General features: G+C 46.6%; 1 protein-coding gene and 1 long non-coding RNA gene across 7 annotated transcripts in view; one reads left to right on the forward strand and one right to left on the reverse strand.

Annotated features, from left to right (window-relative positions):
- LOC112231176 (pecanex-like protein 3) lies at window positions 1-26,811 on the reverse strand. 6 transcript variants are annotated; one of them, XM_024397781.1, is made up of 35 exons: window positions 26,772-26,811; window positions 24,795-25,004; window positions 23,983-24,191; window positions 23,682-23,787; window positions 22,854-22,893; window positions 22,624-22,719; window positions 20,842-22,530; window positions 20,065-20,194; window positions 19,786-19,955; window positions 19,449-19,506; window positions 19,212-19,362; window positions 18,915-19,072; window positions 18,450-18,603; window positions 18,223-18,255; window positions 17,937-18,108; window positions 17,726-17,836; window positions 17,419-17,620; window positions 17,167-17,272; window positions 16,929-17,021; window positions 16,641-16,791; window positions 16,391-16,535; window positions 15,979-16,156; window positions 15,706-15,814; window positions 15,392-15,521; window positions 13,293-13,351; window positions 12,977-13,192; window positions 12,499-12,752; window positions 12,157-12,387; window positions 11,932-12,038; window positions 11,620-11,767; window positions 11,245-11,475; window positions 10,283-10,557; window positions 5,349-5,518; window positions 4,802-5,184; window positions 604-4,131 (listed from the first exon to the last, which is right to left on the reverse strand). In XM_024397781.1, exons 2-35 carry the CDS (start codon window positions 24,945-24,947, stop codon window positions 3,991-3,993), a joined length of 6,759 nt encoding a protein of 2,252 aa, XP_024253549.1. In that variant the 5' UTR covers window positions 24,948-25,004; window positions 26,772-26,811; the 3' UTR covers window positions 604-3,990. The 6 variants fall into 6 exon arrangements, 5 of the variants coding, with proteins under 5 accessions (XP_024253550.1, XP_024253549.1, XP_024253548.1 ...); XM_024397780.1 differs by lacking the exon at window positions 26,772-26,811 and adding an exon at window positions 26,507-26,763; XM_024397782.2 differs by lacking the exons at window positions 604-4,131; window positions 26,772-26,811 and adding an exon at window positions 1-128 and having other exon boundaries at window positions 24,795-26,763.
- LOC112231178 overlaps window positions 80-27,150 on the forward strand; it is a 47,415-nt gene continuing 20,344 nt past the window's right edge. The window contains exon 1 of the long non-coding RNA XR_002950427.2: window positions 80-162. This is a non-coding gene — a long non-coding RNA (uncharacterized LOC112231178). The remainder of the gene's footprint in view (window positions 163-27,150) is intronic.

A 27,150-nucleotide genomic window follows, 5' to 3' on the forward strand; every position in this document is an offset into this window, starting at 1 on the left:
TGGGTTAGGGGAGGGTTTGGCCGGCCGGGATGTCCTTTGCCCATTGCGCTCTAGTGACTCCTTGTGGCGGGCAGTTCCCCTGGGATTCTCCAGGTCCATGGCCCTGGTGCTGCTGTGGGTCCACCGCTCTGGCCAGGAGAGGAAGAGGAGTGTTATAACGAGGTAAGGTACACTCCCTCTCTGATCAAACGCTTCCTTTGTTTGATCCCTCAATCTAAGAAAGACAAACATCTGTACACATTCTACAAATAAGATAAAACTCATTGACATTGTACAAAAACTTATTCAACTGAATGTTTGTTTCATTAAGAATGAACACGCATTCCATTGGTCACCTCATTGTGCCCTGCAGGTAGACACTAGCTTCCATTTCACTCCATTTGAGGCAGGCAATCACATAGAAGCTATTGAAACATTTCCAGCATAGAATGCCTGATAACTATACAATTTGTTTAATACATCATTTTGAAACAAATGTTCAATGTCTCATTGGAATCAAATGTGTTAGTTTCTGTTCAAGACCAGTTCGTTGCTAAGTTCTGAATGATAACATTGCCTGCCAAAGGTTGAGGAAAGGTAAATGAAAGCACTCACAGCATTTAATTTGCAAATGATTAAACAAAAATCTTTAATTTAAATAGGGAGTGGGGGAAAATCACTTAAAAAAAACAAAAGAAAAAAACTGTACAGAACTTTAAATGTCAACAGGACAGTTTAAATAAAACATCCCCCCAAATGACTAAAATAATATCTTTTAAAAAAACATGTGGGATGGTGTACTAGTATACAGCATTAGTGCAAAGTATGTATGAAATCAATTCTCCCCAAACTGCATGATTCAATATGAAGTGCCCTTCCACCCAGGAGCCAGATCTCTTCTGAGGGGTAAACATGAGAGAACCACCTAAGACTCAACATAGTGTCTTCCATGAAAAAGAACCAGAAATGCACTAAATATAAAATAGATTTATATATATTTTTAAATGTATATTTATATACAAAACATGCTGTACATAAATGGCAGAGATTAAGAAATCCCTTTTAATATTGACACCCCGGTCTGTCCAGTGCTTTCCTTTCTCCCAGTAATAAAAGTACTCCCTGTTGCTTTGGATATTACACTGAGAATGAGGGGAAAAGAGAACCACAAAAGGGCCCTGATCAGAATGGCTCTGCTTTTCCTAAGCCTAGGGTGGACACATGTTAACATCTGGTTGGTGCCAGCTCCTCCAACAATCCAATGACAGAGTTAGATCCAATGATCTGACAAACAGAGACTAGATCTACATTAGCACAGTGCTCATTCCAAGTCCTTAAGATGTGTTTCAAGATGGTTCTAAGCCTGAATGGAATCACCTTGACTGCAGAGGAGCCTGGTGAGAGGAGCTATAGGACAGGCTCACTGTAATGGCATTGAACAGAATCAAACATGTGGTTTCCCTGTGTTTGATATGGTCCTATTCCAGCCAATACAATGAGGCTGTCCTCCTATAGCTCCTCCCAGCAGCCTCCACTGCCTCCCATTCTTTCCCAATGGGAGACCATGTGAATGCCCTTTTCCACCTATTAGTTGTCCTTCATCCTATAAGGACAGATCTAAGAGAAAGTTTAGTAGACAGTTCAGTCTAACTAAACAGGTGACAAACTACTAAGATGGTTAGGGGGGGGCATACAAGGCTTCTAGGTCCAGCTTTACACCATGGCACAAGGTTATTCCAGATAGCTCTACCATTGATATAAAAGACTTGTCACAACTGGCCAGGGGACAGACATGTGGATTACTGTAGTGCTGTAAGACCCTATAGCTCTCAGGACAGAACAGAGTTGGACAGCCAGCTTGTCTGATATGTGCTCTGGGTAGAGAGAGAAAATCATTGGAGCAGGACTCTACTCAGAAGTACATCAACGCCGTCATTTGACCCTTAAAGCAGGGTATGGCAAATGCAGGAGTGGGAGCAAACATTAAAGTGACTTCTCAGGAATACTTCCAGTTACATTACACACCTTAGAAGAGAAACCTTAGTGAAACATGTCAAATGATACCAAACGTGTGGCAAAAAATTACAATTAAGAGGCAAGTCCAATCTCCACATTTCTGTATCACATCAGCATGTCAAATAGACAAACCCTTTTAACAGTCTTCCAGACGTTATCAAGAAATCCAATAAAAAATATGCCATCTTTGTTTTTCAGTATTTATTTAACTTGGTTTCCAACTAAAACGCTGGAGGTATATGTAGCACAAACAGTAGTTGTAAGTGTAGTAGTAGTAGTAGTAGCAGGAGGGGCTGTAGTTTAGTAGTAGCTGCCTGGAGCCAAGGAAAGCAGAAGGGCCTCTTGCTGGTGGCTATTCCACACAGAGCTGTCTGAGCCCCTCCCACTGCATAGAGTCCACAGCTGATTGGATCAGGTCAGGGAGGGAGTGTTTGGTCACTAGGGCAACTCAGTGGGCTGGCCTATAGCCAGAGGAAGTTGTGATTCTTCAAGTAAAGTAAAAAGACATTCCACTCACCCCAAAAATAGGACACAAAAATCTAAAAGGCTTTAGAAAGAAGATTCCCCAGTTTAGAATCCTGTGGTCTGAACAATGTCCCTGCCTGGTGAGCATCTCTTCTCTTTTCATTCTCTGTGTCCTGGTCCATCAGCTGTCCAGAGTCACCCCCCACCCCATCTCATTAAAACTCCCCAAATTCAGAACTTTTGTCCAGGCCTGACAGGACTGTAAACTCCACTGGGAAAAAGCACCAAATGTTGGGAAAGGTAGGAGTAGGCAGGAGTCTTATCCCTGAAACAAGCTCTTTGACAGAACACTTGAGATTGTTCATTGTGGTCAAGTGCCTCTAAGAAATATCCAAATGAGTATGAAGATTTTTTTACAGGGAGGGTGTTGGATTAGTTTTGAAATGTGTGTGTTATGCTAGTGATGTGGGGAGTTGATATTGACTGGTCATATGGCAGGGGTAAGCAACTAGATTCAGCCACGGACTGATTTTTGTCAGAGAGAATGGCGGAAAATCATTTTAATAATTTGTACTCTGCAAATTGACCAAAACTAAGCCCAAAAAGAGATTGTATTTGAAAATAATAATGTCATACAAAATTACATTGACACTTTTTATTTGTTAGAATACTTGGGAACAGATTTCCTAAATATTTTTTATATTTTTTCTGAATTCCTGGTGATTTTAGTCTTTTGACCCAAAACTCACCCACACATATATTATTTATATTTTTGCTCATAAAATGTTTCAAATCTGCCTGTTGCCGACCCCTGTCATATTGTAGCTGTTCAAGTCATTTGATGTGACCCTTGCAGTTTGAGTGGATATCCCCACAGTTGTGAACGTGAGTGAACTAGTTCTACAGTGGTGCAGCAGGTTGGTGCAGCACGGATGGGCAGTGTGGGCAAAGAACAAGGCTTGTTATGGTAGTAACTCTGGCTTCACCTGTACATACAGCAACAAGGATATTACAGTTCCCTTTTCTGAGTCATTATGCTGTTGCTGGTAGGTCTCAGGTGAAGGAGAAGACGAACGAACTAAACAAATAAAAAAACTAAAAACATTACATAAGGAAAAAGCTCCCTTACAATTGCACTGGCTTTTTGGCCTGCTAGGGTTACCATTGTTACAGAAACTCTTGAGGGAATAGGTCCTATCAAATAGAGATCCTGTCCTGGGAGGGGAGATGGTGGGATGGGGGGCGTACATTTAGTTTTGACATGCATCCTTGTGGTGGTTCACTGAGGAGAACAGGAACGTATTTAAACCTCAGATCCATCCAGCATGGCAAAGGCTCGAAAATAAATGTACTCCAAAACACGTTGAGATGTTGTGATTTGCCATCAGAGACGTAACAGACCTCAGAGTCCAGTCTCTTTTAGAGAGAGAGAAGAGCATTGGAATAGGTCCGGTCAGGCCCACTCTAGAACTGGCCATGGTGGTGCTGTGCTTTGGCTGCAGGGGTTCTCATGGGTTCTCCAGAGCAGACTCAGCCCAGGTGCTCAAGTAAAGGCAGCTCGGTGGACTCCTTCCCGGGCGCAGGGCTGGGGGGCGTGGTCTCAGTGGACTGGGTGACCCCCAGGGGGTCCTGTGTTGGGCTGGCCCCAGGCGGCAGTGCAGGAGGAGTAGACTGAAACACAGATGTAAATATCCGCAACTAATGAAACCTCTGAGTTTCCATCACAACAACCATCATTAAGTTGATCTGAAAGCCATAACATCCTGTTGTAAGAGGTCCTGTCGCTACATTATTTTCATGCTGTTGACAGCATACTCCACCTTCCAACAGACTATATATTGAGTGTACAAAACATAAAGGACACCTTCCTAATATTGCGTTGCGCCCTTCACCCCCCCCTTTCCCCCTCAGAACAGCCTCAATTCATCAGAGCATGGACTCTGCAAGGTGTTGAAATGTTCCACAGGGATGCTGGCCCATGTTGACTCCAATACTTCCCACAGTTGTGTCAAGTTGGCTATCCTTTGGGTGGTGGACCATCCTTGATACACACGGGAAAGTGTTGAGCGTGAAAAACCCAGCAGTCTAGCAGTTCTTGGCACAAACTGGTGCGCTTGGCACCTACTACCATATCTCATTGAAAAGGCAAATATTTTGTCTCAATTTCTTCAAGGCTTAAAAATCCTCCTTTAACCTGTCTCCTCCCCTTCATCTACAGTGTTTGAAGTGGATTTAACAAGTGACATCAATAAGGGATCATAGCGTTCACCTGGTCATGTTTTGTACACGCAGTGTCTGTTCTACCTTCACTCAACATGTTACACCGTTTCACCATCCTCACCTGTGTCCGTATGAACTGAGAAGCTCCACCGTCACTCTCAGCTGCGGCTGGCCCGTTGAAGCCCTTCCTGCCGGACATGCTCCACTTCCCGTAGAGACCCTCGTAGGGCAGGCCATGTCCCAGTCCTGCCCGCCCGGACCCTCTGTGCCCTCCGTCCAGGAAGCTGCCTGGGCCAGGCAGGGGAGCCATGACCAGAGAGCTGCTGAAGGACAGCTGGGAGCTGGACAGGTGCTGACCCAGGAGACCCTGGATGGATGAGGTCCGGTGGAGGGAAGTAACTAGCCCAGCATCCATCCTGCCCTCTGACTGGCTGAGCAGAGCCAAGGGGAGGGGCTGAGGGTGGTGGGGCCAGGTGGGGGTGGGGCCCACAGGGTTGTCAGTTCCTATAGAGACAAAGCAACTTATTTCATTCACTTCATTCAAAAACATCATTATACATAACATGTGTTATCAGCATACTGTCAGTATTGATATTGTTATAATAGCTAGCTGCAGCTAAACAGTGGACATCAGAGGTTGTAGAGGAGTGGTGGGGTCCTGGGCTCACCCATGGGGGGGTGGATGAAGGTGAAGTGGGGCTGGGGAAGGCTGGAGGCCGGGGTGCTCTGGGTGGTGTGAGCCGATGGGTTGTTGGAGACGAATGTGGAGCCGCCGCCGCAGTCAGAGTCCTCAATATTTCCCCCACTATTACAGCCAGCTCCACAACCCTTCTGTAACCTGCAGGAGAAACACAGGGATTTGAACAGTCTTATCACACACGGTCAGTGTGTGTTGTATGTGTTAATTCGAAGTGACACAACGACAAGGTTCCAGTTTAACAAAGTTTACTATACCATATGAACACCCTCAAAAGGTCGCCATTACACTCTAGGCTAAGTCCATCAACCACCTGCGCACTCTTGACTGAGTGATAGCCCCGTAATAACAGAAATATTGGGATACTTAAAACATGAACTTAACGGTATTTATAGTGCATTTGGAAAGTATTCAGACCCCTTCATTTTTTCCACATTTTGTTACGTTACAGCCTTATTCTAAAATGGATTAAATGGTTGTTTTTTTCCTCATCAATCTACACACTACCTCATAATGGCGAAGCAAAAACAGGTTTTTAGAAATGTTTGCAAATATAAAACAAAAATCGTAAATATGACACTTACATAAGCATTCAGACCCTTTACTCAGTACTTTGTTGAAGCACATTTGGCAGCGATTACAGCCTCAAGTGTTCTTGGGTATGAAGCTTGGAACACCTGTATTTGGGGAGTTTCTCCCATTCTTCTCTGCAGATCCTCTCAAGCTCTGTCAGGTTGGATGGGGAGCGTCGCTGCACAGCTATTTTCAGGTCTCTCCACAGATGTTCGATTGGGTTCAAGTCCGGGCTCTGGCTGGGACACTCAAGGACAATGAGACTTGTCCCAAAGACACTCCTGCATTGTCTTGACTGTGTGCTTAGGGTCGTTGTCCTATTGGAAGGTGAACCTTTGCCCCAGTCTGAGGTTCTGAGCGCTCTGGATCAGGTTTCCATCAAGGATCTCTGTACTTTCCTCCGTTAATCTTTGCCATGATTCTGACTAGTCTCCCAGTCCCTGCCGCCAAAAAACATCCCCACAGCATGCCAGGTTTCCTTCAGACGTGATGCTTGGCATTCAGGCAAGAAAGTTCAATCTTGGTTTCATCAGACCAGATAATCTTTTTTCTCATGGTCTGAGAGTCCTTAGGCAAACTCCAAGCAGGCTATAACGTGCCTTTTACTGAAGTGGTTTCTGTCTGGCCACTCTACCATAAAGGCCGGATTGGTGGTGTTGCAGAGATGGTTGCCCTTCTGGATGGTTCTCCCATCTCAACACAGGAACTCTGGATCGGGTTCTTGGTCACCTCCCTGACCAAGGCCCTTCTCCCCTGATTGCTCAGTTTGGCTGGGCTGCCAGCTCTAGGAAGAGTCTTGGTGGTTACAATCGTCTTCTATTTAAAAATGATGGAGGCCATTGTGTTTTTGGGGACCTTCAATGCTGCAGAAATGTTATGGTACCCTTCCCCAAATATGTCCCTCGACACAATGCTCTCTTGAAGCTCTACAGCCAATTCCTTCGACCTCATGGCTTGGTTTTTGCTCTGACATGGACTGGTCTACTGTGGCAATCAATTACATTTACCACAGGAGGGCTCTATCTAATCAAGTAGTAAAAACATCAAGGATGATCAATGGAAACAGGATGCACCTGAGATCAATTTCGAGTCTCATAGCAAAGGGTCTAAATACTTTCTATTCTTAATAAATTTGCAAAAATGTCTAAACCTGTTTTTCACTTTGTCATTATGGGGTATTGTGTGAAGATTGAGGGAAAACATGTATTTCATCAATTTTAGAACGAGGCAGTACCGTAACAAAATGTGGGGGGAAAAATCAAGGTGTCGGAATACTTTCCGAATGCACTGTGTGAGAGAGAGAGAATAGTGGCATGTGTGAGATATGTGCAGTTTGCAGGAATACCTGACTCTGTGTAATATATATATATATATATATATATATATACACACACACACACACACACACACTGCTCAAAAAAATAAAGGGAACAACAATGTAACTCCAAGTCAATCACACTTCTGTGAAATCAAACTGTCCACTTAGGAAGCAATACTGATTGACAATAAATTTCACAAGCTGTTGTGCAAATGGAATAGACAACAGGTGGAAATTATAGGTAATAAGCAAGACACCCCCAATAAAGGAGTGGTTCTGCAGATGGTGACCACAGACCACTTCTCAGTTCCTATGCTTCCTGGCTGATGTTTTGGTCACTTTTGAATGCTGGCGGTGCTTTCACTCTAGTGGTAGCATGAGACGGAGTCTACAACCCACACAAGTGGCTCAGGTAGTGCAGCTCATCCAGGATGGCGCATTAATGCGAGCTGTGGCAAGAAGGTTTGTTGTGCCTGACAGCGTAGTGTCTAGAGCATGGAGGCGCTACCAGGAGACAGGCCAGTACATCAGGAGATGTGGAGGAGGCCGTAGGAGGGCAACAACCCAGCAGCAGGGCCGCTACCTCCGCCTTTGTGCAAGGAGGAGCACTGCCAGAGCCCTGCAAAATGACCTCCAGCAGGCCACAAATGTGCATGTGTCTGCTCAAACGGTCAGAAACAGACTCCATGAGGGTGGTATGAGGGCCCGACGTCCACAGGTGGGGGTTGTGCTTACAGCACAACACCGTGCAGGACGTTTGGCATTTGCCAGAGAACACCAAGATTGGCAAATTCGCTACTGGCGCCCTGTGCTCTTCACAGATGAAAGCAGGTTCACACTGAGCACATGTGACAGACGTGACAGTCTGGAGACGCCGTGGAGAACGTTCTGCTGCCTGCAACATCCTCCAGCATGACCGGTTTGGCGGTGGGTCAGTTATGGTGTGGGGTGGCATTTCTTTGGGGGGCCGCACAGCCCTCCATGTGCTCGCCAGAGGTAGCCTGACTGCCATTAGGTACCGAGATGAAATCCTCAGACCCCTTGTGAGACCATATGCTGGTGCGGTTGGCCCCGGGTTCCTCCTAATGCAAGACAATGCTAGACCTCATGTGGCTGGAGTGTGTCAGCAGTTCCTGCAAGAGGAAGGCATTGATGCTATGGACTGGCCCGCCCGTTCCCCAGACCTGAATCCAATTGAGCACATCTGAGACATCATGTCTCGCTCCGTCCACCAACGCTACGTTGCACCACAGACTGTCCAGGAGTTGGCAGATGCTTTAGTCCAGGTCTGGGAGGAGTTCCCTCAGGAGACCATCCGCCACCTCATCAGGAGGTATATACAGTTGAAGTTGGAAGTTTACATACACTTAGGTTGGAGTCATTAAAACTTGTTTTTCAACCACTCCACAAATTTTTTGTTAAACTATAGTTTTGGCAAGTCGGTTAGGACATCTACTTTGTGAATGACACAAGTCATTTTTCCAACAATTGTTTACAGACAGATTCACTGCATCACAATTCCAGTGGGTCAGAAGTTTACATACACTAAGTTGACTGTGCCTTTAAACAGCTTGGAAAATTACAGAAAATTATGTCATGGCTTTAGAAGCTTCTGATAGGCTACTTGACATCATTTGAGTCAATTGGAAGTGTACCCGTGGATGTATTTCAAGGCCTACCTTCAAACTCAGTGCCTCTTTGCTTGACATCATGGGAAAATCAAAATAAATCAGCCAAGACCTCATAAAAAAGAATTGTAGACCTCCACAAGTCTGGTTCATCCTTGGGAACAATTTCCAAACGCCTGAAGGTACCACGTTCATCTGTACAAACAATAGTATGCAAGTATATACACCATGGGATTATGCAGCCGTCATACCGCTCAGGAAGGAAGTCTCCTAGAGATGAACTCTAGGAAGTCTCCTAGAGATGAACGTACTTTGGTGCGAGAAGTGCAAATCAATCCCAGAACAACCGCAAAGGACCTTGTGAAGATGCTAGAGCAAACAGGTACAAAAGTATCGATATCCACAGTAAAACGAGTCCTACATCGACATAACCTGAAAGGTCGCTCAGCAAGGAAGAAGCCACTGCTCCAAAACCGGCATAAAAAAGCCAGACTATGGTTTGCAACTTGCACATGGGGACAAAGATCGTACTTTTTGGAGAAATGTCCTCTGGTCTGATGAAACAAAAATAGCACTGTTTAGCCATAATGACCATCATAATGTTTGGAGGAAAAAGTGGGAGGCTTGCAAGCCTAAGAACACCATCCCAACCATGAAGCACGGGGGTGGCAGCATCATTTTGTGTGGGTGCTTTGCTGGAGGAGGGACTGGTGCACTTCACAAAATAGATGGCATCATGAGGTAGGAAAATTATGTTGATATATTGAAGCAACATCTCAAGACATCAGTCAGGAAGTTAAAGCTTTGTCACAAGTGGGTCTTCCAAATGGATAATGACCCCCAAGCATACTTCCAAAGTTGTGGCAAAATGGCTTAAGGACAACTAAGTCAAGATATTGGAGTGGCCATCACAAAGCCCTGACCTCAAAAAGATTTGTGGGTAGAACTGAAAAAGGAAAGCGAGCAGAGACCTAGAAACCAGACTTCGTTACACCAGCTCTGTCAGGAGGAATGGGCCAAAATTCACCCAACTTATTGTGGGGCGCTTGTGGAAGGCTACCCGAAACGTTTGACCCAAGTTAAACAATTTAAAGGCAATGCTCCCAAATACTAATTGGGAATGTGATGAAAGAAATAAAAGCTGAAATAAATCAATCAATCATTCTCTCTTCTATTATTCTGACAATTCACATTCTTAAAATAAAGTGGTGATCCTAACTGACTTAAGACAGGGAATTTCTACTAGGATTAAATGTCAGGAATTGTGAAAAACTGAGTTTAAATGTATTTGGCTAAGGTGTATGTAAACTTCTGACTTCAACTGTGCATTTACATATAGTGTATCTCACAGCCTTAGCATGAGTACAGGCTGTGTCGTAAGTGTACCTGTCCCAGCTGCTGATGAGCCAGGAGTAGATGTTATGGGGGCTGACAGGCCCCCCCCAGACTGAGCGGAGCTGGGTGTGCCCGCCTGCGAAGGAGGTGGTGAGGGGCGACACGTAGATGGGGTAGCCGATGGGCTGGTCACATGACGAGTTGATCATGTTCCTCAAGGCCTGCTTGGCGTTCTGTATGCTGCCACGCTCTGGGTTCCGGTTCCGCAGGAACACCAGCTCCTGCTGCTGGCCCGCCCACAGCCCACGCACACACTCCCTGTTCACCTGGCAGGACAGTGTGGGTCAGCAGGGGAGCACAAGAAGTCACAAATATGCAAATAACCTCTGCTACCGCATGGCAAACGCTAACCAAAGCGCCAAGTCTAGGACCAAAAGGCTCCTTAACAGCTTCTACCCCCAAACCATAAGACTGCTGAACAATTAATCAAATGGACACCAGGACTATTTACATTGACACCCCCTTGTTTTTAACACTGCTGCTTCTCACTGTTTATTATCTATGCATATTCACTTCACCCCTACCTACATGTACAAATTACCTCAACACCTCCTGTACCCCCGCACACTGACTCAGTACTGGTAACCCCTGTATATAGCCTCATTGTTATTTTTATTTCTTTAAACTTTAGTTTATTTAGTAAATATTTTCTTAAAACTGCATTGTTTGTTAAGGGCTTGTTAGTGAGCATTTCACAGTAAGGGTACGCCTGTTGTATTCGGCGCATGTGACAAATACAATTTGATTTGACCCAGAACTGGTGACACACAACTAGAGATAGAAGCAGCGTTAACAATAGAGCACTAGAACATTTCTGGCAAATCTATCTACTGATATTAATCAATCTCAATGTGATCCATGGTCCTGCTACAGCAATGCCTCCATCATCCTCCTGGCATTTCAGTGTACACCACTAACAAGCTGTGACTCTGGGAGTCTCTACAGTAGCTGACCTTGATGACCCTGAAGCTGAGGAACCTCTTGTTGAGCATGATGATCTTGTACTCGTCGCTGCCATCGTCCATGACGTGGCGCAGGGCCAGCAGCGAGGGCATGTTGGCCAGAATGGCGCCGCGCCACACCGGGTCGCCCTCGTGGCTGATCACCATGTTCTCTTCGTTGGCCGTGATGGCGTCGTACAGAACCACCGGGTCCTCGTACTCGTCTGGAGACGTGAAGTGATCCTGTTTGTGGGGGGGGTCATCATTAAGCTTCTTCATCTTAGCTCTGTCCACCATAATGTCTCTAAAAATCAGTCAATTCTTTACATTGAGGTCATTAAGCTGGTTACTATAGTGTTTGTAATGAGTCATGCCAGTATGTCTAACCTGGTGCAGTTTGAGGGACATGCGCACCCCGGGCGCCACCACCCTGTTCAGCAGGTCCATGTCTGCAAACACCCACTCATCCCTGGGAGAAGTGATGCGGAAGTCCCCCTTGAAGAGGGCGTGGAGGCCGTACAGAAAAGGCTCCAAGCTGAAAGTCAGGGCACAAACAGTCACATTTGGTATACAGTATCACAGAGGCAGACATACTCCCTCCAGTTAGAGTGCAGACAGAGTGTTTAGTCCTGGGTCTTACCTGACAGACATACTCCCTCCAGTTAGAGTGCAGACAGAGTGTTTAGTCCTGGGTCTTACCTGGCAGACATACTGTGGGAGGCTGTGCCCAGAGCCCTTCTCCCCAGGACACACAGGCCAAAACACAGGGTGACCAGAGGAGAGTCTCTCTCGCTCTCCTCCACCGGCTACAACAGAAAACACACATGAAGCAGTTAGTCTGCTGATGACACTAACTACATATGGGAAGTAATGGTCAAATCAACATGTCACCTTTTCAACAGTAACATGACAAGGGACACTGACCGTCTGGCGTCTGCTGTTACAGTACTGGATCCAGTCCAGATAGACCACACAGAAGGAGCTGGGGGTGACGCCAGAGGCCCTGTGGTCGTAGTCTTCGTCTATGTTCAGGTTGAAGGTCGGGTCACTGTCCACGTAGGCGGGGCCTAGGCAGGGCCGCAGCGCCTCCTGCACCATCTCATTGGCCAGCCACTCCTCCAGTTTAGGAGATCGACTGACGTAGTAGACAATGCTCTGTGGTAGAGGAAACACGTGTTACAGACCAGGCCACCTACTGTTCAAATAAACTGCTATTGGATCTCATGTTATAGTTATCTGTAAGATCAGTGTGGATCACACACACACCTTGACGTAGTAGGTGATGAGGATCTTGCGCAGGTCAAACACCTGCAGCATGGAGGCGGCGTTGTTGTCGCTGATGCTGTAGCCCTCCAGGACGTACTTGGTGGCAGCCACCTCCCAGGCCAGCCAGCGCTGGCCGAACGCTGCGTTAAAAGAGAGCATGTGAGGCAGATGGCCTGGCTCACAGCAGCAGCAGCCCTCGTCCTCCTCCACCCCCTCGGTGATGGCCTCCACCTCCCGCTGCTGGCAGTAAGTACCTGGGGGAGACAGGGAGAGGGGGATGACAGAGAGATACAGAGAGAGCGATGAGAGAGATATGAGAAAGACAACAGAATGAAAAATAATAGCATTCAGACAAGTCCAAAACACTATCTCATGTTCAAACCATCAAAGCTTACTACACTGAACTCAGTTCCATAAAGGTTCCTTCTACCCCAAACCCCTTCCCTCTCCCACCACCTCCCCCTCACTCCATGCTCACCCCTGAACTCCAGCCCCCTCAGCTGGAAGGTGATCAGGCCGTTGCCAATCTCGATGATGTGCACCAGGGCATTGAGGTAGTCGGAGGCCAGGATGAAGCAGTCTCCTGTGGTGTAGTTTCCCCAACGGCCCAGCAACAGATCACCACACAGGCTGTGCTGCAAAGAGCGCGTCAGGTGTTCATAGAAGATAGAGTTCAGGTTGTTGTCATCAGCACCTGGAAGAGAGGAGTGGAGACCACAGGCATGAGAACAGAGTCCTTTTAAAGAATGAGGACTTGCGTTAGATGAGGGAAGGTTGTGGTAGTAGCAGCTGACCTGGGTTGCGGTCCAGCTGGGTGGCCAGTCGAGTGTTGGAGTGATCAACCCGCTTGGTGCTGGAAAGACAGACATGATGTTAACTGGGTGACAGAGGCTCTAGCAACTCCTATACAGTATTTATTATGGATCCCCATTAGTTGCTGCCAAGGCACTCTTCCTGGGGTCCAGCAAAATTAAGGCAGTTATACATTTTAAAAACATTACAACACATTCATAACAGATTTCACATGATATTAAGTGTGTGCCCTCAGGCCTCTACTCTACCACATATCTATAATACAACATCCATGTGTACATGTGTGTATAGTGCGTGTTTGTATGCATGTGTCTATGTTTGTGTTGCGTCACAGTCCCCGCTGCTCCATAAGGTGTATTTTTATCTGTTTTTAAATCTAATTTAACTGCTGGCGTGTGTTACTTGGTGTGGAATAGAGTTCCTTGTAGTCATGGCTCTATGTAGTACTGTGCACATCCCATAGTCTGTCCTGGGGACAGTAGAGACCTCTGGTGGCATGTCTTGTGGGGTATGCATGGGTGTGAGCTGTGTGCCAGTAGTTCAAACAGACAGCTCGGTGCATTCAACACGTTAATACATCTCACAAATACAAGTAGTGATGAACTCAATCTCTCCTCCACTTTGACATGCATATTATGACATGTATATTATTAATGTTAGCTCTCTGTGTACATCCAAGGGCCAGCCATGCTGTTCTGAGCCCATTGAAATGTTCCTAAGTCCTTGTGTCACCTGACCAGACGACTGAACAGTAGTCCAGGTATTACAAAACGAGAGCCTGTAGGACCTGCCTTGTTGATAGTGCTGTTAATAATGCAGAGCAGACTTCTCCCCATCTTAGCTACTGTTGCATCAATATGTTTTAACTATGACCATTTCCAATCCAGTGTTACTCCAAGCAGTTTAGTCTCCTCATCTTGCTCAATTTCCACATTATTCATTACAAGATTTAGTTGAAGTTTAGGGTCTAGTGAATTATTTGCCCCAAATACAATGAGTTTAGTTTTTTAAATGTTTAGGACTAACTTATTCCTTACCAGCCATTCTGAAACTGACCGCAGCTCTTTATGAAGTGTTGCAGTCATTTCAGTTGCTGTAATAGCTGACGTGTGTAGTGTTGAGTCATCCGCATACATAGACACACTGGCTTTACTCAAAGGCAGGTCATTAGTAAAGATTTTTTTAAAGTCAGGGGCCTAGACAGCTGTCCTGGGGAATTCCTGATTCTACCTGGATTTTGTTGGAGAGGCTTCCATTAGACAGCTAAATCTTTATCCACAATATAGCAGGGGGTGTAAAGCCACAACAGATACATTTTCCCGGCAACAGATTATGATCAATAATGTCAAAAGCCAAACTGATGTCTAACAGCCCCCACAATCTTTTTTTTTCTCCATCAGTCATGTCTTAGTGCTGTGCTTGTTGAATGTCCTTCCCTATAAGCGTGCTGAAAGTCTGTTGTCAATTTGTTTACTGTATAATAGCATTGTATAGCAAAAATAGCAAAAGTTTTGGTAATAGGCTGATTGGTCGGCTATTTGAGCCAGTTAAGGGGGCTTTACTATTTTTATGTAGGGAAATAACTTTTGCTTCCCTCCAGGCCTGAGGGCACACACTTTCTATATTAGGCTTAAATTGGAAATATGGCAAATAGTAGTGGCAATATCGTCTGCTATTATCCTCAGTAATTTTCAATTTTTCCAGTTGTCAGACCCCAGTGGCTTGTCATTGTTGATAGACAACAATCCTTTTTTCACCTCTTCCACAATTACTTTACGGAATTCAAAATACAATGCTTGTCTTTCATAATTTGGTCAAATATACTTGGAAGTGTAGTGTCAGCATTTGTAGTACTAGTCATGAGACAGGTGGCGGCTGTGTAAAAGGATAATGCAGTCAGCTAGCTATCACTGCAACAGATGGATATAGACATGGCATTAATCACCTTCATCTGGTTAACATTAACCTCTTAACTGCAAAAAAAACAGCCCATCAACTGCTGGTGTCCTGGACAATGCCCACGTCTGCCTGAAGCTACATCTCTACATCTCCCTGACTCCTGGAAAAGAGAAGAACTCACTTGTAGTCTCTCTCCCAGAACTTGACAGGCCTGGTGTAGGAGGTGACGAACACAGCACTGCCCAGGACAGGATTGAGGGGGGTGGAGAAGAGAGCAGAGAACACAGCCTGGACAAACAGCATGGCTGAGTCTGAGGAGCAGAGGGGGTTAAGGAGTTCTGACAGACACCACTAATACACAGTGCAGCCAATGGACACAGCATTTACTGTTATTACACACTTTGTTTCACTGGCAAATGAGCAAGTGGTAGCGCAGAAAGATGACATCCTTGTTAAGTTCAAACAGTTTTCTACAGTGCCAGGGTAAAGGGATACGGGGCACAGCGAAGGGCTGGGCGAAGGCGTGGAAGGCGGAGCCCCAGGTGATCTGCCAGGGAGCGATGTAGGTGAGAACAAAACGCAGCTTGTAGAGCAGGTCCCAGAGCTATCAAGAGAAACCACACAATCCAATGTCAGCAATCAAGCAACCAGAAATCAGTGCATTACAACTAAACACAGTTCGGTATGTGCAGATGCTTTTGTCTGGTTGAATGTGTGCTAAAACAAAGTCCCAGGGAGGAGTACATGGAGCTAGGCGGTGGCAGGTACCTTGCTGAAGAGGATAGACATGAGGTAATAGTCGAGCAGGAAGGTCTCTGAGAAGTGTGGGTAGTCGAAGAGGAAGAAGAGGGCGGTGAAGCACAGCGTGACGTACTGCAGGGACGGGGCGCAGAACGACAAGCGCAGCAGCTTCATCCCCGCCAGAGGGATGAACAGAGCACGGCCACTGGAGGAGGAGGGGACAGAGAGAGTGAGAAGGGAAGAGAGAGAGTGAGGGGAAGGGAAGGGAGAGAGTGAGGAGAAGGGAGAGAGTGAGAAGGGAGACATTAAAATACATGTGATGCAAATACAAAGCGTGTTCTCATTGAACTCTGATTAGACGGATGGATGAATGGGATGAGATTCAGAAGAGGGTGTATGTATGTTGAGGAGGTTGGTAGGGGAGGGCTGGGTTGCTTACTAGATGTACAGTTTCATTGGGTTCTGGCTGACAAGCTGGGCTTCTGTAGTGAGGGAGTTGAGCACCACCGCCGGGTAGATGAAATACTTCTCCAAACACTGCAACCACGCATACAGCTTCTCAAACCACATCAGCTGGGCGGCATCTGGGAGGAACAGGGCACAGCAAAAAATCTATGACAAACCTGAGGCCTTGACACAATTCTTACGGATGTGTGAGTGAGTTTAGAGGTGGGTGGGTCACTACTCACCGCGGACCTCAAACTGGCTGTACTCTCGAGAACGGAGGACAGGGTGGGCCAGGCAGAACCAGGGCAGCTGCTTGCGGAGCTGAGGCAGCAGGTAGTGTGTGAGGAAGCCCACCCCCCCGGCCACCATGTACAGGACGTAACTTAGAGCAGGCTGGAGGGGAGATGACGAACAGGAGGTCTCAGAGATCACACACACACTGCAGAGTGCCATAACCAATCAGAAGGACTCCCTCTATACATTGAAACATCCCATTTCTTCCATATCCGGTCGACCAGGTGTTGACTGACCTGCAGAGCGATGAAGACAGTGCTGGCGCTGATGGCAAACGTGATGACAGCCATGAGGGGACACATGACAAGGTCAGAGTGGAACATCTCTTTCTGTAAAACACAGACAGAGAGACGGGCTTTAAAACCTCAGAACACCAACAGCAGGGAGGGATGTCTTGGTATGCATCCCAAATGGACCTTGGTCAATAGTAGTGCACTATATAGTAAATCTGGAGCCATTTGGGACGCATCTTACCACAGAGTTGTGTAGTTTCTCAGGCAGGGGGTCTTTGATCTCCAGAGGAGGCTCCTCAGGGGTCCGACCCAGCAGCTCAGGAAAGAACTTGGAGCGGACCAGAGACCTAGAGCAAAACACATACAGGGAGATGTTGAACATGAGAGAAGAGGGATAGAGAGGTTGTTCAAATGACAGCTAGGATCTGGGAATGTTATCTACATGTACGACAAGGTACCACTAGGTATATACAGGTAGTAGAGGTACACAGACCACAGGATGATGGGGTCGCTGCTTTGGCGGCTCAGGTGGTAGGAGAAGGCCAGGAGCAGACCACAGAACACAGAGAACACTACTGGCACATGGGGATGTTCCCAGGGAGCAATGATAGCACCAAGACAGAACCCATAGAGCAGCGCGGTCACCAACACACTGCGTAACAGGCTGTAAAGGGACGACAGGGGGCTGGTGGTGGCTGTGGAGAGGAACACACACACACCAAGGTCAACAGGCATCACTCAACAAATGACAGTATGTTGTGTGTAACTGAATTACAGTGAATGTTATGGACCCGTCTTACCCGTTCCCCCAAAAATGTGCATGTCGACCTGCTCCAGAAGACACATGAGGAAGGTGTTGACCTGAGGTACAAGCCCAAACAGGAAAATGATGGGGAAGCACAAGGTCAACACTGGGGGGAAAGAAAGAGATGGAGAAAGTGTGTGAGTGGGTCTGTTGGTCATAATACATCCGCAAAAGCGCACAGCTAGAAGAGTCTAACTCGGACTGACCTATGAGCACGTCCCTGGCACAGAGCAGGAAGTGAGCGGAGAAGAAGGTGACGCCGTAGAGGGAGAAGGGCTGCAGGTGGCCCGAGCGCCCAGCAAGGTCGAACACCCAGACGTGAGCACAGCACAGGCAGAAGTAGACGGGCCGACTGTACACGATGACCCAGTTATGGCCCTGATGGGTTAGACCAGACAGTCATCATGTTGTGCCATCAAAACAAGAATCAACAATGGAACGGTTACAAACTAGATAATGACCAAGACAGATGTTTGGATGACATCTACCTACATGCATTGGGGAGGCTGCATCTGGTTGAACACTCTGAGGAAGGAGACCAAAGTGTCAGTTCAGACACTAACACATTACTTCACTTCAAGTTAACGGTGGTCTACAACAGTTTTAACAACTAAAATGCATCGGCAGTTGATGAATAGGACCAGATACCTGTATTAATAAAAAAAAAAGGGAATAGGAATTGAATAGGGACTTGATTCCTTACGACTTGTGTTGCGTACCTTTAGTAGTGAGTACTGACAGCTGGCGATGACCAGGCAGAACTGGAACACCCAAATGTCCCTGAAGAAACCCTGCAAGAGGAGCAGGAACCCCAGGAAGGCCACCATGCTGGCCAGCACCACTGCAAACACATTCTCCCCTACACCACGGTTCCTACAGGTGACACACAATGGAAGATACAGTAGGAGGTCATTTATAGTGTTTAGGGTTGGAAAGTTCCAGTAACTTTACCAAATTCCGAAGTTTTGAAACCCTAACAATGTCTTTCCACAGTATAGACCTCTAATGGAACTATGGCTTTCTCCTCAATAACGATAACAAACATTGGGTGACACTACCACTGAGATAAACTAGCTAGCTGCTGTGCCTCATTGGATGACACTACCACTGAGATAAACTAGCTAGCTGCTGTGCCTCATTGGATGACACTACCACTGAGAAACTAGCTAGCTGCTGTGCCTCACCTGTCCAGTAGTGCCAGCAGGGCCAGACGGTCATAACGCACCCTCAGCCACTTGCCTGGCAGTACCCAGAAACGGTAGTAGTGTTTGGGCTTGGCCTTCTCTTCGATCATCAGCGTGTTCTCCTGGGACTCATGCAGAGATTCATGGTCCAGGTCAAACTAGACACAGGGGCGGGGGTTTGAGACAAATATCATGAATATTCTACAAAAACCAAAGCCATATACAAGAAATGTCCAGAGGGTTGATTTGTCAAAAATACATGATACGCTGCTGAAACAAATTCTAACGGTGTCTCACCTCTGGCATATCTGACATCTCCAGGGGTACCCTGCGCACCTGCATGCCCTGCAGAACCACAGGCCTGGGCTGGAGCACTGTGAGCACCGGTGCCCCATCCTGGACATCATTGGAGGTGAAGCTGGAGGACTGGGACTGTCTTTCCCGCTCCCTAAGAGGAGAAAAAGAGGGAGGGGCTAAGACATATCAACATCACTTTCAAACAAAGAGTCTGAGGCTCATCAGAGAGACACTTACACCACTGGGTCCTCATAACCGCCTCCTGCAGGTCCAAACGTGTACGATCTCTTCACTCCTGAAAAAACAAACAGCAATGAATGGAGAGCATTCACTACAGTGTAAACTGGTACAGAATCACCCCCGAAGGATCTAACTCTTCCTTTCCCTAAAGCTAGCCCCAGTCTATCACCACCACACACCCACCACCCTCGTCATAGAAGTAGTGTCTGACATCACCACACACTCACCACCCTCGTCATAGTAGTGTCTATCACCACCCTCGTCATAGTAGTGTCTAACATCACCACACACTCACCACCCTCGTCATAGTAGTGTCTAACATCACAACACTCACCACCCTCGTCATAGAAGTAGTGCACAGCCCCCTCTGTGGTGTCGTCGAAGGTAGAGGCCTCGTGGACCCCAGCGCGGGGCAGCAGTAGTGAGGTGGCGAACTGTAAGGCAGATGGCAGGGTCCGGGTCCGTGAGTGTGAGGAGGTACGGGCACGCTGGAGGTCCTGGAGACTACAGGAACACACAGGGGATGGCCTTTATGTAGCATGGACATACAGAGGTGATTGGCATAAGGGACATGGCTAGAGCGGTTGGTGTGGAAGAGTTACACCAGACCAACCTGGGTGGGGAGCCCATGGTAGAGGGGGGTGGTGTGGGGTTGCTCCCTGCGTTGTGTCGCCTGCGGATGGCCTGGGTCCTCTTCACACTGCTCACTGAGTCCTGCTTGCCCCCCTCCTCTGGGGCCAGGGCTGAGGCAGCAGATACTCACATTAGTACCAGGATGTACATTTCAGTTGTTGAGTTCTAGAAATACCAACCCGGCCCTTATTAATCTAGTAAATACAGCAAACAATCAATCTTTCAATGACACTTGAGTCACTTAGCTGACGTCCTTATCCAGAGCAACTTACAGTTAGTGCATTCATCTTAAGACCGTTAGGTGAGACAAACACATATCACAGTCGTAGTAAGTATATTTCTCCGCAATAAGGTAGTTATTTTTAATTTTTTACCTTTATTTAACCAGGCAAGTCAGTTAAGAACACATTCTTATTTTCAATGAGGGCCTGGGAACAGTGGGTTAACTGCCTGTTCAGGGCAGAACGACAGATTTGTACCTTGTCAGCTCGGGGGTTTGAACTCACAACCTTCCGGTTACTAGTCCAACGCTCTAACCACTAGGCTACCAGCAAAGCCAGTGCTAGTAGGTAAATTAAAGTTGTGTTATTTGTTCATCTTTCTTTCCATCTTGAATGGGACTATCAGAGTAGGAGTGCTAATCTAGAATCAGTTTGGCCTTTTAGATTATAACGAAAGGACACGGGGGGACCTGTTCCTAGATTAGCACACTTTATGAATACAGGGCCAAAGTTAGCGTGAATAGTATGTGTCTCACCTCCCCCCACAGCTCCCTCCTCCACCACTTCCCCGGCCCTCCAGCCCGTCTGGTTGCCAACCCAGGAGCCTCCCAGAGAGTCCAGGCGATGGTGGTGAGTTCCAGGGAAGCCATCTGTGTGGCTGGTCCGGGCCTCCAGGTCTGACTTGGAGATGGTGAGGGGTCGTGGGGCGGTGGTGGTCAGCATGGTGGAGGGAAGGACCACAGTGTTAGTGTGGCCCCCACCGGCCTCGTCCATACTGAGCACCCTGGCATGAGTCTTAGCACTAGCCGTGCTGGCTGACCTCTGTGGCCTCTGGGAGAGGATGGGGCCAGACGTCTCGGACAACGTTCCTTCCCTGGGGATGGGCAGCTGGGTGGAGGGGGGCGGGTTTGTAACACCAGTGTTAGCGAGGTCGGGGGAGTAGCATGAGGTAGAGGAGCTGGAATCATCATCGTCAGAGCTGTAGTGTCTCTGGGAGCCCACACTGGACCCATCATCCTCGTCACTGGAGTCCTCAAACAGGCTCTCGCTGTAGGTCTTAGCTCCCAGCCGACTGCGCACTGGGATGTAGTCTCTGTGCTGTCCGTGGTGCCTCCTGTAGGAGCCACAGTCAAAGCTGCTGCTTCCCCCGCCACCTCGCTTGCGAGGGGCTTTCCTGCAGCCAGGCTGGTGGCCAACACAACCACCACCGGTCCGCAGCAGCTTCAAGTCTTTGGGGCGCACTACCTGCTGGGCCTGCAGAAAGGGCTGCTCAGAGGGCAGGAAGGGGATAGAGGAGACAGGATGATCAGGTTCAGAAGACACTAGACCCAGGGCCAGCCCTGACGGCAACGTGTTAACCTGCCGCGGAGGGGGGAGGGGGGGAACGGGGACCGTCCTGTCCAGATCACATGCCTCCGGGTGCCCACTACTGGAGGGAGACAAGTCCTGAAGGGAGGGGGGCTGTGTAATATCTGAGGGGACAGGTGGCAAATCTTCCCCTTCCACTATTGTCTTATCAAGCCCCTGGCCCAGAGAGAGCTCTTTGGAGGGGGAGCGCAGTAGTTCGCTGTCCGACAGATCATCAGTATCACTGCCCCCCTGCAGTACAGGCTCCTCTGCTGGCTCTAGGGTACTGGTGCCAAGGGCTGAGGCAGAGGTTGGCGCCACGGAGTCTATGTTATGTGGCAGGCTGAGTGAAGGGCTCTCCAGCTGGGTGGAGTCAGTCTTCTCACTGCGGTAGCTGCTGACTGTGCTGAGGGTCTCACGGTCTGTGGTCACTCCGCCCCCGCTGAAGCAGCTGTCTGTGGAGCCGGCAGTCATGGCCACCCCACTGCGGCTGCCTGGGTGCTCTGTTCCCGGGGCGAAGGCCACAGGGTCAAGGCCCAGCCCAAGCAGGTTCTCACTTAGCTCCTCACTCAGACTGCTCTTTATGAGAGGGCTGATGGGAGCATCCCCCAGGCTCTCTGACTCAGCAGAGGGGCCCAAGGGGGAGTAGGGCTCCTCAGGACTCTGCTGGGACAGCTGCTCCAGCATGCCCTTAATCTCCTCCAATTGGCCCTTCTCTCCTCCGTCTTCCTGACTGGAGGGGGATGGGGGGATGGAGATGCACATCCCAGGATGGAAGCTACCAAATCCCCCTGCTATCCCTGTTCCCACTCCCCTTAGATCAGGGAACTCTCCCCCTACAGCAGCAGCCAAGCAGGACGGGACCATGTTGGCAACATCTGTAAGTGAAAGCCCAAACTTAGTACACACATGCCAAAGAAAAGACCAACATGGACAAAATATGAGATGTCTATTTGCAGTGTAATGCTTACGGATGGGGTCCTGGGAGCTGTGGCAGAAGATCTCCCGGCGAGCTGACGTGACAATCAAGTTGTTGCTGCATTGCTCTCGCATCAGATCCTTGATATCTGAGAAGAGAAGAAGCAGTCCCTAAATTAGACTGCTAACCATGTTATACAAAAAATGATCATCCTTCAGTCAGATCAGCTTTACCCAACCACAACAGTGAGGTTAGAGTGGGGTTAGATTAGATATACTATACCCTTGGAGCCTCTACTGTCATCAAGCTGGGGCAAAAACTCCTGAGGAAACAAACATTTGTTAGATTAAGAATGAATATCATAGGAATATAAATCATTTGCAGGGGAATACGGAGGTTCTAAGCTAACATATGCTATTATTTTAAGATGGTCATACCAAGGATCATTTAGCTAATTGATTTTGAATTTCAAGACCCCTTAAGGTATAAAAAATATATAATGTATAAAAATATTGGATGAAACACTAAATTTGGCATTACTGATATTTGCCAATAGAAATGCATTGAATAACAGATTCACAGCATGGACCAACAGTCCAAAAATAAATCAAAAGGAAGTTTGTTCTGGAGTGTCTGTCCTATATCTGAGAGAAATAATAAAGATCAGGAAACATTTGTTTTTGTTATACATGCATTTATCCTTTATTTAGACAATATATTATATCCATATACACTTCCATAAAACATGCTTGCTGGTACCAGGGACCTTCAGACGAGTCTTGTGAGTGTCAGAGCAAAATCGTGTTTGTCCACAGAGGGGTCATATTAGTGTGTAGGCCAAACAGTTTGGACGCTACATTTGAGGATGTCTCATGGTCTGACAAACACCGCTCTAGCTCTGCCACCTTTCACCGCAGGTGCAGAAGGGCGATACCAGCGTATTGAGACACAGCCCATGGAAAAAAACATATATTCTCTAGCTTAAACAGACCGATTTTGATGGGGATTTTTTGGTATGTTAATTTGATGTCCACAGGGGTGCAGAAATTGTAGGGTAAGGGTTAAGAGAGAGTACGTTTGTGTGCTGTGTAAATGCAAGTCAGTTCTCACCGACACCTGGTTGAGTCCAAACAGAGAGTGCTGGGAGCTGCAGCGAACTGGAGGCGTTGAGTTGACCTTTCTGAACACAGTCATCTCCACACCAACATTGCTGTCCCTGAGAGGGGAGCATACATACCAGAATTAAAAAACATAAGACTCAAAATCTGTCCACAATCATGTGAAATAATAGCCCTCAAAGCATCAACAGAAATGAGCCTCTTCACTTGGATGTACATAGAATAACATTGTTTTTTTAAACAAAGTTTGACAAAAAATGATTCCATTAGGATATAGAAATCTCCGTCAGTACCTATGCTGGTTCCCATCGTGGCCTCCTGACCCATTATCCCCCTCTTCTAGCCGTGGGGCGTTGGTTATGTGCGAGACCTGCCTCTTCTCCACCATCTCCCCCAGGTCGAACATGGCATGGAGGTGGAAGTTCACTGCCTTTATGGCTGTGAAGAAGGCTGCCACCACAGCACAGTAAACAGCTGCCACAACCAGGCTGGGGGGGAGAGACTGGACAGGATGACCAGAGGGGACAAGAAAGAGTGAGTCCAGAGATAGGAATATTAAGTAGGCTAGCCCTTGATAAGGGTACAGAAACACCCTGTCCTCAATACCAGTAAAAGAACCATAACACAAACACTTCCCCTAGATAGGCAAGCACGTGGGAATATTGGACATATTACAGACCAGGAAGGACCACTTCACAAAGATTACAGACACGACAGCTTGAGGACATAACAGGCCTGGTTTCCAGGCAGCATTCTTCACTAGAGCAAATACTAACGCGTAGCAAATACTAATACTACTAGCAAACATTAAGGTAAAGAGAAGCAACATCAAGTGTGGAAGAAAATACGCTTTTGAATTAATGCTGAGGGGAAAACGGTACTCTCCTACTCTTGTTCCACTTTGTTACCAACATGGTTCTGCTCCTCCGTTCTATGATAAAACCAGTTCTCATTTGATCTGAATAATGGCTGTCTGATATACATTTATTAGTGCAGTATGTAAAGTGCCTGACTAACTTGACATCCAGTTTAAAGAGAATTCCTAGAAAACAGGAATTCTTCCATCTTTAGAAATAACCAAATTGTCACCTCCATGAATCCTCACCATGTATAGCAGGAAAGGGAAGGCCAGGAGAAAGATCCACAGGTACAGGTGGAAGCAGTTGGAGAATGTGCTCTGGTGGGGGTCCACATACCAGCCTCCTGTGATTGAAGCCCACACCCCCTGCCGCAGTATCTGAAGTGCTTGGGAACCCATCGTCCCCTTAAGAGCAGCCAACCCAGGTTTGCAAGGCTTCCTCTAATACTGGAGCACCTAATGGCACAGTTGTAGCCACCCTGTTACGTGTCTACAAGGGCACTTCCATTGAAGATAACAAGTTAATAACACAGTTCTCTTCACTTTCTGGGTTATAATCCTTAGTGTATCTCAAGGGAGTCCGTGCATGCTCTTTTTCAGGGATGTGCTGCTTTGCATTGCAGTTCTTGCAAAAAAGTAATCCCTGCTTTGTTATCTGGAGATTGACATTTTGGCACACTGGTGGTGACCCACTGACTAAATAACAACATTCATTTGGAAGAAAAATCACAACTGATTTGGTTGGTTTCTTCACACATTTCAAGTCGCACTTCAGTAAATTTAAAGTGGTTTCTGATAACATAATTTAAAGCAAGACACTGTAGTACACCTGTCTAACGTCACAGAGAATCTTAATAATGCTCCTCATCTCCTACTCACTTGGAGCTGTAACTGTGTTGGACTGTTCCAACTTCAGTGGCCAAGTGTAAATTCTTCAGATATGTATTGGGAGTGCTCAACCTCATGACATCTGAATCTTTATGCATCCTGATAGATTTTCAAAATAAACATCTGCAAAAATACTCCATAGATATGTATACTAGCAACTAACATAATCTGTCTGAATATGCCAATGCAGAAAGCTAGTTACCAATTAGTTAGGTCTATTAACTTGTTATAAACCAGCTAAGTTCGATAGGAATCCTATTTTTCATGAATCCCTCTGTATAGTTTCAAGGCCAACCCTACTTCAACTATCCTGTCACCTAGTTAGTGATTGATAAGACAATCTAACGTAACGTTACTGTTTTCTACAGTTAGCTGGCTGGCTAGGTCATGCTAGCTAGCAGTTGTCTACATGTTATTCTAGCTAGCCATCACAATTTCCATCAGACGTTATTTGCCAACCAATGCACTTCACCAGCAGACATAAATTAGAAAACTAACGTTACTTATCTAGCTGATTTGTCAACAGAAAAACTTGTCAGTTTGTATCTTATAAATCTACGTTCGTTAACTAGCTATAGCTATTTGGCTATCTGCGAACCATTGTTACTTAACCAATTTAACGTTAGCTAGTTACTTAACGTTATGCTTCCAAAACAAGACAAACGTGTAATTTCGAGATAAAACTTATAAACCCCAAATAATGTGTTGGATTAAACCAAATCGCTGACAGTTTTGGTAGCAATCGCATCAAGAAAGATCCCCACTAACGTTACGAACAGAAACGGGCTACTAGTACTTCAGCTTACAAACAGGAACGCTCGATTAGCATGCTAGCTAGGCCACATAAAAATAAAACAGCCAACGCTATCTATCAGAATTGGGACGGAGTGTGGCTAGATAGCAAGCTAAAACAAGTTGGGAAGATATCGTGATAGCTATATTAAATTGTTTGTAAACTATTCTAAATCAATGCTGCCCAGATTTGCCTCTTCTCTTCAGTGTTGAGCAGTTCTGTATACGTTCGCTAAAGAATGTATTTTCCTTTTTCCCACAGCGGGTTGCTAGCTTACCACAGATGGCTAACAATATTGTTTTTCAGATGATTATGGTCTTTCTTCTTTTGAAAGACACAGTGAATATATATTTGTTGGTTAAGAGAAACGGGCAGTTGGTACATATTTGCGTCATTTCCCTTATCATGTGTCCAGCTTTAAAAAAATATCCTCGTTTGCGCGACTGCTACAATCACTCGCTTATCCACACGCAAAGCAAAAAACCAACATTCCACAGTCAAAGATGGTGGATAAATGAAGATAGTTCACTCAGGTCGTTTACCATTGAAAAAATGTTAAGTTCCGGTCTACCTAACGGGGTGGGTCTCATGTAGATAAGAGAGTCGCCCCAAGAGGGAAGTTTTATTGGCATTCACTAATTGGAAGTAGATTGGGAAAAGGCATGGTTAATACATTAAAGGTTTTGTATACCAAACAAGGTTAGCGGTCCATCATTCTGAAGGGATTTCATATTAATATACATATATATTCAACAAATGCCTTTATTACGAAGTTCACAGATGTGGATGAGAATGGCTCTTTTGAAGTAATACATCTGAGTCATTGTGTCACCTTTTTTTATGAATGTAAATGTAATATCCAAATGCTGGGATGATCTTGTTGTATATTTCTCGAACAAGTCTATTTATATCTTTACCTAG

This window comes from Oncorhynchus tshawytscha, linkage group LG33 (assembly GCF_018296145.1).
Source record: "Oncorhynchus tshawytscha isolate Ot180627B linkage group LG33, Otsh_v2.0, whole genome shotgun sequence".
NCBI lineage: Eukaryota > Metazoa > Chordata > Actinopteri > Salmoniformes > Salmonidae > Oncorhynchus > Oncorhynchus tshawytscha.